Source organism: Dreissena polymorpha, chromosome 13 (genome assembly GCF_020536995.1).
Source record: "Dreissena polymorpha isolate Duluth1 chromosome 13, UMN_Dpol_1.0, whole genome shotgun sequence".
NCBI lineage: Eukaryota > Metazoa > Mollusca > Bivalvia > Myida > Dreissenidae > Dreissena > Dreissena polymorpha.
Genome location: NC_068367.1, coordinates 12742728 through 12757428, shown reverse-complemented (window position 1 = coordinate 12757428; position 14701 = coordinate 12742728). Strand labels below are relative to the sequence as shown.

The window sequence follows — 14701 nt, the reverse complement described above, 5'->3', positions numbered from 1 at the left end:
ATACAAAATCGCTACGAAACCCACCAAATTAAACAAAAAATAGAAAGAACAACAGTAACGATCGTTAAACCCCCTTTACGTTTAATCTCTGTTCGCATAATTTTAAACAACTTAATAAAAAGTGGAAAGAAGTGCAAAAATACATTTTAAACATTTTAGTTCATCTACAATTAAGACAAACTACGTTCCATTTTATTTGACCTTTTTGTATAGCCGTAGTCATATATATATTATTTCAACTTCCGTTCACGGTGAAGTATCGGAAGTTATTTGTATAGTTTGATATCCTTTCAGAATCACTTGATTCATTGTGTTGACAATACAGTTATTGTATGAGTGTGTACTTGCAATGTAAAGAGCGATTGGTTTCCGTCTCTATCGATTAGTGTTTTCATTATAATAAACACGCTTATTTTTTTCGGTGTGCATGTAAACATCGTCCTTCATACAAAAAGGTGTCATTGTATGACACAGACTAGGCTGTGCTTACTCATTGTATGACACAGGCTAGGCTGTGCTTACTCATTGTATGACACAGACTAGGCTGTGCTTACTCAGTGTATGACACAGGCTAGGCTGTGCTTACTCATTGTATGACACAGACTAGGCTGTGCTTACTCATTGTATGACACACGCTAGGCTGTGCTTGCTCAGTGTATGACACAAGCTAGGCTGAGCTTGCTCAGTGTATGACACAGACTAGGCTGTGCTTTCTCAGTGTATGACACAGGCTAGGCTGTGCTTACTTATTGTATGACACAGACTAGGCTGTGCTTGCTCATTGTATGACACAGACTAGGCTGTGCTTGCTCATTGTATGACACAAGCTAGGCTGTGCTTGCTCATTGTATGACACAGACTAGGCTGTGCTTACTCAGTGTATGACACAAGCTAGGCTGTGCTTGCTCATTGTATGACACAGACTAGGCTGTGCTTACTCATTGTATGACACAGACTAGGCTGTGCTTACTCATTGTATGACACAGACTAGGCTGTGCTTACTCATTGTATGACACAGACTAGGCTGTGCTTACTCAGTGTATGACACAGACTAGGCTGTGCTTACTCATTGTATGACACAGACTAGGCTGTGCTTGCTCATTGTATGACACAAGCTAGGCTGTGCTTACTCATTGTATGACACAGACTAGGCTGTGCTTGCTCATTGTATGACACAGACTAGGCTGTGCTAGCTCAGTGTATGACACATACTAGGCTGTGCTTGCTCAGTGTATGACACAGACTAGGCTGTGCTTGCTCAGTGTATGACACAGACTAGGCTGTGCTTACTCATTGTATGACACAGACTAGACTGTGCTTGCTCATTGTATGACACAGACTAGGCTGTGCTAACTCATTGTATGACACAGACTAGACTGTGCTTGCTCAGCGTATGACACAGACTAGGCTGTGCTTGCTCATTGTATGACACAGTCTAGGCTGTGCTTACTCATTGTATGACACAAGCTAGGCTGTGCTTGCTCATTGTATGACACAGACTAGGCTGTGCTTACTCATTGTATGACACAGACTAGGCTGTGCTTGCTCAGTGTATGACACAGACTAGGCTGTGCTTACTCATTGTATGACACAGACTAGGCTGTGCTTGCTCAGTGTATGACACAGACTAGGCTGTGCTTGCTCAGTGTATGACACAGACTAGGCTGTGCTTACTCATTGTATGACACAGACTAGGCTGTGCTTGCTCAGTGTATGACACAGGCTATGCTGTGCTTGCTCATTGTATGACACAAGCTAGGCTGTGCTTGCTCAGTGTATGACACAGGCTAGGCTGTGCTTGCTCATTGTATGACACAGGCTAGGCTGTGCTTGCTCATTGTATGACACAAGCTAGGCTGTGCTTACTCATTGTATGACACAGACTAGGCTGTGCTTGCTCAGTGTATGACACAGACTAGGCTGTGCTTACTCATTGTATGACACAGACTAGGCTGTGCTTGCTCAGTGTATGACACAGACTAGGCTGTGCTTGCTCAGTGTATGACACAGGCTACCCTTTGCTTGCTCAGTGTATGACACAGACTAGGCTGTGCTTGCTCAGTGTATGACACAGACTAGGCTGTGCTTGCTCAGTGTATGACACAGACTAGGCTGTGCTTGCTCAGTGTATGACACAGGCTAGGCTGTGCTTGCTCATTGTATGACACAGACTAGGCTGTGCTTATTCAGTGTATGACACAGACTAGGCTGTGCTTGCTCAGTGTATGACACAAGCTAGGCTGTGCTTACTCATTGTATGACACAGACTAGGCTGTGCTTGCTCAGTGTATGACACAGACTAGGCTGTGCTTACTCATTGTATGACACAGACTAGGCTGTGCTTGCTCAGTGTATGACACAGACTAGGCTGTGCTTGCTCATTGTATGACACAGGCTATGCTGTGCTTGCTCAGTGTATGACACAGACTAGGCTGTGCTTGCTCAGTGTATGACGCAGGCTAGGCTGTGCTTACTCAGTGTATGACACAGGATACCATGTGCTTTCTCATTGTATGGCACAGGCTAGGCTGTGCTTAATCATTGCATAACACAGGCTAGCATGAGCTTACTCATTGCATGACACAGGCTACCCTGCGCTTATTCCTCGTATGACACAGGCTAGCCTTCGCTAACTCATCGTACGACAAATGCCAGCATGCTCTTACTCATTTTATGACACAGGCTAGCCTTCGCTTACTCATTGTATGACACATGCCAGCCTGCGCTTACTCATTTTATGACACAGGCTAGCCTTCGCTTACTCATTGTATGACACAGGCATGTGCGTACATTGTATCTCTAAATTCAAAAAATTAAAAAATCTAAACATGTCATTTGTCTGTATTGTCCTTATTTTAAGCTATATTTGTATGTACCTTAAGGTGCCAAAAAACCTTTATGTGATTTGTGTAGAATAAATAGAACATGTCTTAGCATGTATTTTAAATGTTATCACAATGAAATTGAGTCGGACTCAATGGTCAAAAATGTGTTCCCTTAACCATCGTGCTACTCTCTACCAACACTGTGTAAGTATTTCATAACAGATTGGTACTACTAAATGCTCGTTCGTCTGACTCATGCTAAACTTACGAACATCTAGTATATCAAATTTATGTTAGTGAGTATAATGAATACCTTTTCATTTATATGAAATAAATGCTAAATTTATATTAAATGATTTCGATCGAAACCTGTAATCTTGCGGTCGTAAATTTTGCAATCAACTTGAACTTTTTTTAAACACCAATTTCCTTTTACTTTGTTACAAATTGGTCCATTAATTTTGTTTGCGTGACCAATTCAATCCCAACCGCTGGGCCTAAATGACATGCATTGTTATCCACGTTTTCAAACATATCTTAATTTCACGTTTGAAAAACGCTTTAGTTTAGGGGTACAACGTACTTGTCGAGTCCTATTTCGGAGTGAAGTGACGCACGATTGTAATGAATACGAAATTTAATGTGTGAGTATTTTCCTATTCAGTTGTAGCTTACTCAATATTTGCATGCTTATAATAAATTTGAAAAAAATAAACAAATAATAATAATAGTAATATTGTTTATAGTAATAATACTAATAACAATAAAAAAATATGTTAATAAAAAACAAAAATAAAAAATAAAATAATAATAACAATAATAATAATAATAATAAGAAGAAGAAGAAGAAGAAGAAGAAGAAGAAGAAGAAGAAGAAGAAAAAAAAAAGAAGAAGAAGAAAGAAACAATTAAGTTAATAATAATGAAAATGATTATAAACTAATGATGACAAAGAAGTTGTAGTAGAAGTAGTAGTAGTAGTATTAGTAATAGTAGTATTAGTAGTTGCAATAGTAGTAGTAGTAGAAGTAGTAGAAGTAGTAGTAGTAATAGTAGTAGAAGTAGTAGTAGTAGTAGTAGTAGTAGTAGTAGTAGTAGTAGTACTAGTAGTAGTAGTAGTAGTAGTAGTATTAGTATTAGTAATAGTAGTATTAGTAGTAGCCGTTGTAGTAGTAGTAGAAGTAGTAGAAGTAGTAGTATTAATAGTAGTAGAAGTAGTAGTAGTAGTAGTAGTAGCAGTAGTAGTAGTAGTAGTAGTAGTAGTAGTAGTAGTAGTAGTAGTAGTAGTAGTAGTAGTAGTAGTAGTAGTAGTAGTAGTAGTAGTAGTAGTAGTAGTAGTAGTAGTAGTAGTAGTAGTAGTAGTAGTAGTAGAAGTAGTAGTAGTAGTAGTAGTAGTAGTAGTAGTAGAAGTATGTAGATGTGCTCCGTTTTCATGTATGCTTTGGGCGAATCCTGTTGTTAACGTTTGATGAAGTACGCAATATAAATTAATGAAACGTCTGCGCTTTATTAATTTCTTAATCGCTCTCCTATAAACAATGACATTATACAACACGTACGTAATATGATTTATTTAGAAATACTCGCCTCAGGGTTTTTATAAGACAACATTCATATGTCATCTGTTGCGACATAACACTGCACTTGTCTGAGGGAACATCTTGAGACGTGTAAACTACATCAGTGAGTTAAACAGGGATTTATAAGGCGTTACTAACAAGGTATTTCTAAAACATATTACATAATATTACAAGTAAATATATGTGTTGGTATGTGGATTATGACGTGTGGTGTTTTGCCTTTTTATATCATGTTTAAGTGTCATCTATACTTACATTTATGGACACGTAAACGAACCGCACTTTAGGAAAACGGGATTTAATGCACCTCCGTAAAGTATGGTCACAGATTATCATGTGCAGTTCGCGCAGGCTAATAAGGGACGACACTATCCGCTTTTATGGTATTTTTAGTTTAAAGGATGTCGCCTTAGATAAAATCCAGTTAAGTCGGAAAGTTTAGTCCCTTATTAGCCTGTGCCTACCGCACATGCTAATCTTGGACAACCATTGACGCACGTGCATTAAGCCCAGTCTTACATAAATGAGGCTTTTATTTGAGTTATTGGGTAATATTAAATATTAAAGTACTGCAGATACTTTCAAGAAACTTTGCAAATTGATAAACAACTGGTTGAGAAGTTTTTACGCCTTTGTTTACCAAAGGTCGATGGTAATATCAACACTAAGGTAACAATAAAATCAAATATAACTTGAGACTTAACATTTCATTTGACGATGAAATTCCGTATGTACATTCAGCTTCAGAAATTGCCCTTTTCCGTTCGTGAATATTTTGTCTGTTCTCAGCCGACTGTTAGCGAAACTTAAATTACTCGAAAAGCAATCAGATGTGATAATCGTTATTATATCATGAAATACGGGAACGATCACATGTTACCCATGCGACCTGTAATTTAACCAGAGTTCCTTGGTCAGGGATTAGTAAAACAAAGAAGCTGTACACTTTAATAGCTCGGATAGCTTTATATATAGACCGTGCTCTGTAAAAAGGGGGTATAATGCATGTGCGTAAAGTGTCGTCCCATATTAGCCTATGCCGTCCGCACAGGCTAATCAGAGACGACACTATAGTTTAAGAATACCATGAAGGAAATACATTATAATATAATCATAGTTTTCACGGTACTAGCGAACTGTTGTATTGCTTGCCACGTTAAAACCGTGATTTTTGCAATTGAAGCTTTATGAAAATTTTGAAACAAGTACTTTCTAACTGATGTATATGAATATTGAAACCCCTCGTGGTCAGCTTGTATAGTTTTGAAAAGATTGAAGGGAATTTCATGTTTGTTTGTTGGGGGTTTCGTCGGTTGCCACCGTATTCCAGTCCTAAAACGACAGTCAGTATATAAACTCACACTTTACTGAGTAAACTGATGTACCAGTACCAGGTGTATTTCTTGAAACGTGTTGTAGTTGTAAGGAACTAGTGTTACTAGAATCGAATAATGAACAACGTACAGAAACATACATAGTTTAAGTTTTGCCCAAGGTAAAAACTATCAAACTCAAATCAAACAGATTTCGTTTTAAACGAGTGCTTTGGTTATGCCAACTGATAAATTTAACTAAATTGAAATGTGCTTTGTTTTATAATAACGTAATGTTTTTAAGTGTTTTTTAAGACGGAATCGAGCGGATATGCTGCACCAGGTTGTGTTTGTGTGTCTCCTTGCTGTCAACATTCCGGGGCTAAAGGCCGGCCTGGCCATGATGAGCCCCACTGCTGATGTTGTCCAAACTGTTGTCCAAACTGTCGATATTACTGATTATAATGCTGGTAAAGGCGATTCCAACGATAAATGATCATGTTTAAAGATAATTATTATTTTGTTGAACTCAATAATAATTATGATGATCTAGCGTAAGATGATGATGATGATGATGATGATGATGATGATGATGATGATGATGATGATGATGATGATGATGATGATAATGATGATAATGATGATGATTATTATAATTTTTTTATTTTTTTATTTTTTGTTATTTATTTATTATTATTATGAGGATTGAAACAAACGAAAACTTTTGAACGCGGTGTTTTGTTTTGAGCATGTGCAAGGGCCAACTGTCTGAGTCCCAGTACGTGCTACATCGCTCACCCCAATGACTGCTTCCGGTTCGTCATCTGTACGCCGACGGAGCGAGGCGGCATGCACGCGCAGGTACGGATACATGTCAAGTATCATACAAGCAAAGCTTTATATGAGCCTAGTTCTGGGATATCTGGGCTTAATGCATGTGCGTTAAGCGTCATCCCATAATTTATAGAATGTTCAAAGGAAGTCCATTTTAAACGAAAATCAAGTCAAGGCCGAAAGTGTCGTCCCGTCGTCCTTTATAAGTCTTTGCGTACTGCATAATATAATATGGGACACCATTTTACACAAATGCATTAAGCCCAGTTTTCCCAGTAAGATGCTCATTTGAACCCTATTGTTGTCCTACCATAAGTAGATCTATTAGTGCCACGATATTACGACTGATAACGACCACAGATATTTCCGAAAACATAAGTTTTGGGCTGAAAGATTTGTAATATTTGATTTATATTGCAAACTTTTTAAAAGGTATCTAAAACAAGCATTTCAGCGCGGCAATTGTTCATGGTCCAACATCTTTTATATCACATTGCTAATTATGTCTTTTATATAACGTTAGCTAAACATTTGGCTCGACAGAAGATTCACAATCGACGCAATTGAAATAGTATTTAACATATTACACTTCGGCAATTTGAAAAAGACCTAAATAATTATATGTCGCAATTCTAATAAAGGTATTAAAATGTTTTAGTTATCAGACTGGTTTATAATGTCCACTGCGCTGGTCACAGCGAAATTGCTACATAAGGCAGACGTGTTCTTGTTTAACCCTTTCCCACTCAGATGCTAGTGAAAATGGCTATGTGCAAATAGCATAAAATCAGAACAGCCTGATAGTAACTCACAGTCTGTTCAGGTTTTATGCTGTTTGCTGCTCATCAGTAGCTACAAATGCAAGGGTTGGTAATGAAGCCTTAAAATCTTGAATATAGTAAGAAAGGTCTTTAATTAAATTTTTATTTCTAAGCGACTTACACATGCTTCAAAATACGTATCTAAATGGTAAAGGTTTAAAGATACGTTAATTACATTCACGTGTAGGAAACTATTGGCGATCATTTGTTAGGCTGACTTACCAGATTTGCAACATTTCAGGACATGCCTTGCGCTTTCGGAACCAAATGGTCGAGCGCTGAACCCGGATGTGGTGGATATGACATCGTGGACTGCATGCATGGTTTGTAGCTCTGTACATCCTCTATCATACATCGGTAATTTATAAACTATTTAATCAGTGCTCTGGTAAAACTAAGCATTTTCAAAATGTGTATTAAGTGTCCTTTCAGGCTGATCAGAGACGCAACTTTCCGTCTAAGCTGGATTTATTCGAAGAAGTCTTCTTTTTTCAACGACAAAGACCATAACAAAAACAGTGTTGTCTGGACTGCCTAGGCTAATCTGGCACGATATTTCACGCATATGAATAAAGTCCCGTTTTCCCTAAGCGCGGATAATTTGTGTTGTTTAATTTCTTAATACTGGTAAAGCTCATTGAAGTTTTATTCGTTTTTTTCGACATTTTTCTTAAACAGAAGATTTAATTCAATCTTGTGGTTTGCTGGTGGTTCAAGCTGGTGTTTTTTTTATTAAGGAGGGTATTTTATAATACCTATGTTCAGAACCAGATGAATCACTGCCAGGAGGTTGAATCTGTTCTCCGCGCAACTAACACGATTACCATGGTTATGTTTGACTCACTAATAATATTAATAATAATAACTATATTTCATGAAGAATTCACATTAAGAAATAATTTCTTTTTTACAATGTGGTCTTCAGTAACAAAACACAAGTATAAATATTGAAACATGCATACGAACATACAAGGGAAAAAATAAAATGAACTATACTGTTAAATGTTATAATAACTTCCTTATCAATTCCGACAACGTCGACGACGACGATGATAATGATGACGATGATGATTATGATAATACAAAATATGCAAAATCTGATACAAAAATAAATCTTTCAAAATAAATCAAAATAAATAAATCAGACACATCACAACAAAGAATTAACATAGAAAAAGTAAAAAATGAGCATACATATATATCAATGATTTGTTTGTAGGTATTCTTTAAATTTTATTTTGAATGTAGTATTCGAAGACACTTGTCGGATGCTTATAAGAATTGAATTCCATATGGTTCGTGACCGAAACGAAAACGCTCGTTTTCCATAATTTGTTTTAAACTGAATAGATGATATATTAGTGTGTGTGATGTATCTAAGAGCGTACACATTGTTATTTGAGATATGAATAACAGTTCCATAGATGCTGAACTGATGCATTTTCCTTCACCGATTGGTTATAAAACTGCCTTTTACTTTTTCGTATTAGGAATGTTACACGATTTCGCCGTGTCTTGTATTTATGTATTTAATGATGCTTTTTAACCCATCGCGAATTTTGATTTCTTGTCTAATTTCCACTGTAAACCAACTGGGTAGACGATCAGATGTTATTATTTTTGTTTTTAATGGTGCGTGAACGTTTAGCGCTTCATTAATTTTATTTAGTAAATAACTAAGTGAAGTATTTGGATCTGCTATTGTTTCAACATGTTCTACATTTGACATTAACAAATAATTTTGAAAGTTTGATTCATTGAAATTTTTGCATATCCTATATTGCTTTGTTAAATGCGTGTTTTTAAATAGTTTATAACGTGTCTTTCGCGTGAAACACACTGGAAAGTGTACTATAGGACGATACAAACATTTCCATGATTCGATTCGGACGATTTGTATACAAATGATCAATTATAGTGTTTGATGTTTTTGTTATTCGTGTTGGTTGCCTGACCATTTGTTGGAGTCCATTTGTCATCACAAAAGAATACCATTTATTATTACTGAACACATCTTTGTCAGAAAGAAAATTTATGTTAAAATCTCCTTATATATAAAATTCTTTATCCATTAAGTTATTAGCATTTTAAAAATTAGATTCATATGTCGATATCCATTCAATTGTAGAATCCGGTGGTCTGTATACAGATTTATTAAGAATGATTTTTTGTTTGAGGAAACATTATTTCAATCAAAACTGATTCTAACGAATTTAAGTTCAAGTCCAATCTATGTTGGAAAGGTATGTTATCTTTAATATAAATTAATATGCCTCCACCCTTTCGATTGTTTCTGTCACGGCGAATAATATTATAATTTGGAATTTTTATATCACTATCTAATATTTCAGCATTCAAAAATGTTTCAATAATTATAAAGTACATATTTGATTTCATCAATCTTTGGTAATATGTGATGAATGTTTAAACAAACAACATGTAATCCACAATTAGTGAAATTAAAATCCAAAGTTGATTTTGTAATAATACTGCAATTTTCATTAGAAAAACAATGGTAGTGCTACTTTCTAATAGAGTATTTTTATCATTAATATTTGATACTAATTAGACAGCTTCATTTGATACAATCGTATTAACAATTCTAGTGTCAGAATCACATTTGCATACACAGTTATTACATTATATACATAAGTTATTTAAAACATCAAATTTATTATAATTAACAGTACCGCTCTCAGAATTTAAAATGTGTGATGGCCTGATGCGATTGTCCTATGCAGCCCGTTGTTCAGCTGGGGCCGTGCTCTGACGGCGATATCGTCCGTATCTTCTAGACTCGGACCACGAGTTGCTATGGTAACTGTCCGATCGACGCCATTTCCGGTAGCAATCATGTGTGTCGTGATTATTCAAGCCACACACATTGCAATATGCTTTTGGTAGCATTCGTCGTCTCTGAAGAGAGCCAAACCGTCGTTGATCAGTTGCTATGCTGTTTCTGGCAACTTGTATTGTGATTGGTATTTCACGATGGATCGCCGCAATTAGAACACTTGTAACAGACCTATTCAAATGAATACCATCCCGAAAAAAGAAATTCCTGGCAGTAGTTCCATTCCCGAACACAAACGACTGATGACAGTCGATAATTTGCGCCTTAAATTCATCACTTAACTGCTTTAAAATATCATTCAATGGAACGAAATCAGCGTCAGTGCGCGGAAAGACAGTACATATGAAGATATGACACGATGGTGATTTATTTTGAATGTCCTGCAGTAGTGATTTGGCATCGTTGTACAACGTCTTTTGGGAGGAACCGGAAGCGGCATCATAACCGCCGGCATACACCACTAGTTTTTCGTACTGAGAATAATTCAGTTTATTTAGTTGCGACTGAATACCTTTAAGAGTGTTTCCAGGACAGGTGCGTATATCAACGTCGCGTTTTAACCCGAGCTTTTGGATTCCTTTCAAAATCGAGTCTCCAATGATGAAAGTTGTCCGTGGTTTAATGCTAGCAGGAGATGGAACTGTGTTTGCTTAAAGATCTGCACTTAGACTTGTTTCTCTGTTTATATTGGATGGTAATTGGTTTGTAGTTTGTGACTTTACTGAATGATGATTTTCTTTCTTGTGATCTTTATTCTGCATAGAATGTGCCTCCGGAACATTGGAAGAGCTGTTATTTGAAATTTCTGCATACGATCTAGTAGGAGTTTCCATCAATTTATTTAGCGATATTTCAGTTTTTTTTGTTGCGTTAACATATTAGACATCTGGGTTTTCATTGATTCAGAGAAGGATTGCGATCGTTTTAGAAGTCCCTCGTTCAGGTTGCTCATTTGCGTCTTAACAGATTCTGAATTTGAAGTAACATCTTTCAACTTATTTTTCATGTCACTACAGCACAGAGTGTGTTGATTTTTTTTAAACCACATATACTATCTTTTATTTCAGCGAGTTGCGTTGAGATCTGTAGCATGTGTTCCCGCATTTCACTTTTGAATTCAATTATTTCAATTGAAATGGATTTCATAAAACCATTCAATATCTCATGGATATTCGAATTTGTGTCTTTATCAATTCGACGAGCATGCTTTTCTTTTCGTACTGACTGAACTGATTCATTGAGGCGACGTAATTCTTCATGGCTATCGGATTCATCTTGATTTTCCGAAAGTTTAGATTCATTTTTGCTTATTGACATCAAAAGATTTTTGAAGGAATTGTTTACATCAGTTGTTGTTGTTTCGTCATTTACTAATCTTTCCTCTATGTTTTTTAACATCGCTGGCAGGTGAATTTCCGTAAAGTGATGAGAGTTTTTCCCGTTGATTAAACACGAACTTTTTATCTAAGACACGTCATATTTGTCTACAATTTCAGACCGGTGTAGGAGCGGTGACGTCAGTAGCTATCTGCACGAGGACAACAACTGTCGAACGTACTGGCGCTGCGCGAACGGACGCTCTGTGCCAGCGTGCTGCGAGAAGTACCGGAAGTTCGTTCAGATCAACAGCACTCACGGAGAATGCGTCAATGACGCCACATGCGAATCAGTCTGTCCATTAATGAACGACGGTATGTACTTGTTGTTAGGTTATGGGCCTCCAGCAGTTTCCTAGTACATGTGAACTCTATTAGCACTCATAATACGCATGAATTGTTTCATTTACCATACTCTTAAATTAAAACATTCCATTAATTACGTGGTATTACTCGTTCACAATTAAACCCGATGCAGGTAGGAAAAGAAAACAAATGCATGAAGTGGTATCATAAAATACTTTTAGTTCATAAAAATCAGTGCACAGTTATTTTTTATCTATATATGCGTTATTTTTGCACATTGCACATTGTTTTGTTCGCTAAAAAATATTAAGGAGTTTAGAAATTTAATTAATGGATTGTTCACTAGTAAGTCGATGTATTCAATGTATCGTTGTTAAATACTACACATAGTTTCCTGTGCACAGCACTTCAATTTTAAATTTACATATATTTTCCTGACTGCACAATGTCTCTTACAAACTACAATTTAAATCAGGGTAATTTTGACTTATGACTGCAGTGCTAAAGTGCGTGTCGGAAACGCAAGAACTTTCTTTATGACGCCTAGCAAAAAATGTTGCATCACACAAGTAATCCTGAGTTATTGACTTACTGGTACCTATTAAACAGCAACTTGTCGGAGTGGAATCATCCAGGCCAGCAACTTCCCGGACGGAAACTGTCTAACCTACTGGAATTGCACATCGGGGCACCCACATCCGGTCTGCTGCCCACAAGGTCAAGGCTTCAACGTGTTCACTTCCGCGTGTGATAGGAACACCAAGTGCATAGACACGTGCCCTAAGGAATATGATGGTAGACGCGATATATTTTTAAGAACTATAAATGTGCTTAACATAGCCTATTGTATCTATTTATTTTGACTTTTATATAAAAACATTAGACAATACCTACGTTACGCAATTACTAATTAAAGACAAAAAAAATTGTTGACTTATTTTTATTTTATTTAATGTAGTTGGTGCTCACTTCAAATGTAAAAAAATGCCTATACCATACGGCCACGTACTTAGAATCAAAGTCACACGTACTAATGTCATTGTTTATTGTTAAGAGGTGCCAAGTAATTCGCACGTGGTTCCAAAGTACCCGTGCACAAGTTTTGTATTGTATTTGATTCAGAGTTACCAATTACATTGTTAAGTATAATTTGTCTGAAACCTCCGCCATGGGTTATCATGTAACTTGATGCAGAGAAACAAATGACATTAATATAATTGTACCTGATAGAGATACCACATATCAAATACTATTGTTTCTGATGATCTTGGTACGTATTGTTACTGATGCAGAGAAAACAGTGATATTAGTAATTATTGTATCCTACGAATAGAAGACAATGACATCGGTAACAATTGTATCTGATGAAGATAAACAAAAGACTTGGCAATTATTGTATATGTACCTTTTTCAGACACGTGTTCCAAGACGGGCACGACGAGCTATGACCTGGTGGACAATAACTGTAGGACTTACATGAAGTGTGGCAAGTCAGGTAAGGCTATGACCTGGTGGACAATAACTGTAGGATTTACATGAAGTGTGGCAATTCAGGTAAAGCTTTGGCCTAATGGACAATAACTGCTGGACGTAAATGAAATGTTGCAAGTCAGGTAATGCTATGACCTGGTGGACAATAACTGTAGGACGTACATGACGTGTAGCAAGTCAAGCAAGGCTATGACCTGGTGGACATAACTGTTGGACAAACAAAAAGTGTGGCAAGTCAGGTTCGGCTATGACTTGGTGGACAATAACTGTAGGACTTACATGAAGTGTGGAAAGTCAGGTAAGGCTATGACCTGGTGGACAATAACTGTAGGAAGTAAATGAAGTGTGGCAAGTCAAGTAAGGATATGACCTGGTGGACATAACTGTAGGAAAAACATGAAGTGTGGCAAGTCAGGAAAGGCTATAACCTGGTGGACATAATTGTAGGAAGGAAATGAAGTGTTGCAAATCAAGTAAGGATATGACCTGATGGACATAACTGTAGGACGAAGATGAATTGTGGCAAGTAATGTAAGGCTATTATCTGGTGGACAATAACTGTAGGACGTGTATGGAGTCAGGAAAGTCAGATCAGGCAATGACCTGGTGGACAATAACGGACTTACATGAAGTGTGGCAAGTCAGGTAAGGCTATGACCTGGTGGAAATAACTGTAGGACTTAAATGAAGTTTGACAAGTCAGGCGAGGCTATAACCTGGTGGACAATAACTGTAGGACGTAAATGAAGTGTGGCAAGTCAGGTATGGCTATGACCTGGTGGACAATTACTGTAGGGCGTGCATGAAGTGTAACAAGTCAGGTAAGGATATAACCTGGTGGACAATAATTGTAGGACGTGCATGCAGTGTGGCAAGTCAGGTAAGGCCATGACCTGGTGGACAATAACTGTAGGACGTACATGAAGTTTGGCAAGTCAGGTAAGGCCATGACCTGGTGGACAATAACTGTAGGACGTACATGAAGTGTGGCAATTCAGATAAGGCTATGACCTGGTGAACAATAACTGTAGGACGTACATGAAGTGTGGCATGTCAGGTAAGGTTATGGTCTGGTGGACAATTACTGTATGACATAAATGAAGTGTTGCAAGTCAGGTAAGGATATGACCTGGTGGACAATAACGGACTTACATGAAGTGTGGCAAGTCAGGTTAGGTTATGGTCTGATGGACAATAACTGTAGGACTTACATAAAGTGTGGCAAGTCAGGTAAGGCTATGACCTTGTGGACAAAAACTGTAGGACGTACACGAAGTGTGGCCAGTCACTGTAGGACGTAC

General features: G+C 37.2%; 1 protein-coding gene across 2 annotated transcripts in view; it reads left to right on the top strand.

The window, feature by feature from the left end:
* Window positions 1-4456: 4456 nt before the first annotated feature.
* Window positions 4457-14701, top strand: part of LOC127856589 (uncharacterized) — a 19565-nt gene continuing 9320 nt past the window's right edge. For both annotated transcript variants that reach the window (XM_052392885.1, XM_052392884.1), the window contains exons 1-7: window positions 4457-4546; window positions 6034-6188; window positions 6467-6579; window positions 7615-7696; window positions 11724-11918; window positions 12519-12704; window positions 13324-13404. In XM_052392885.1, the coding sequence (XP_052248845.1) occupies window positions 6050-6188; window positions 6467-6579; window positions 7615-7696; window positions 11724-11918; window positions 12519-12704; window positions 13324-13404 (796 nt within the window). In that variant the 5' untranslated portion in view covers window positions 4457-4546; window positions 6034-6049. The remainder of the gene's footprint in view (window positions 4547-6033; window positions 6189-6466; window positions 6580-7614; window positions 7697-11723; window positions 11919-12518; window positions 12705-13323; window positions 13405-14701) is intronic.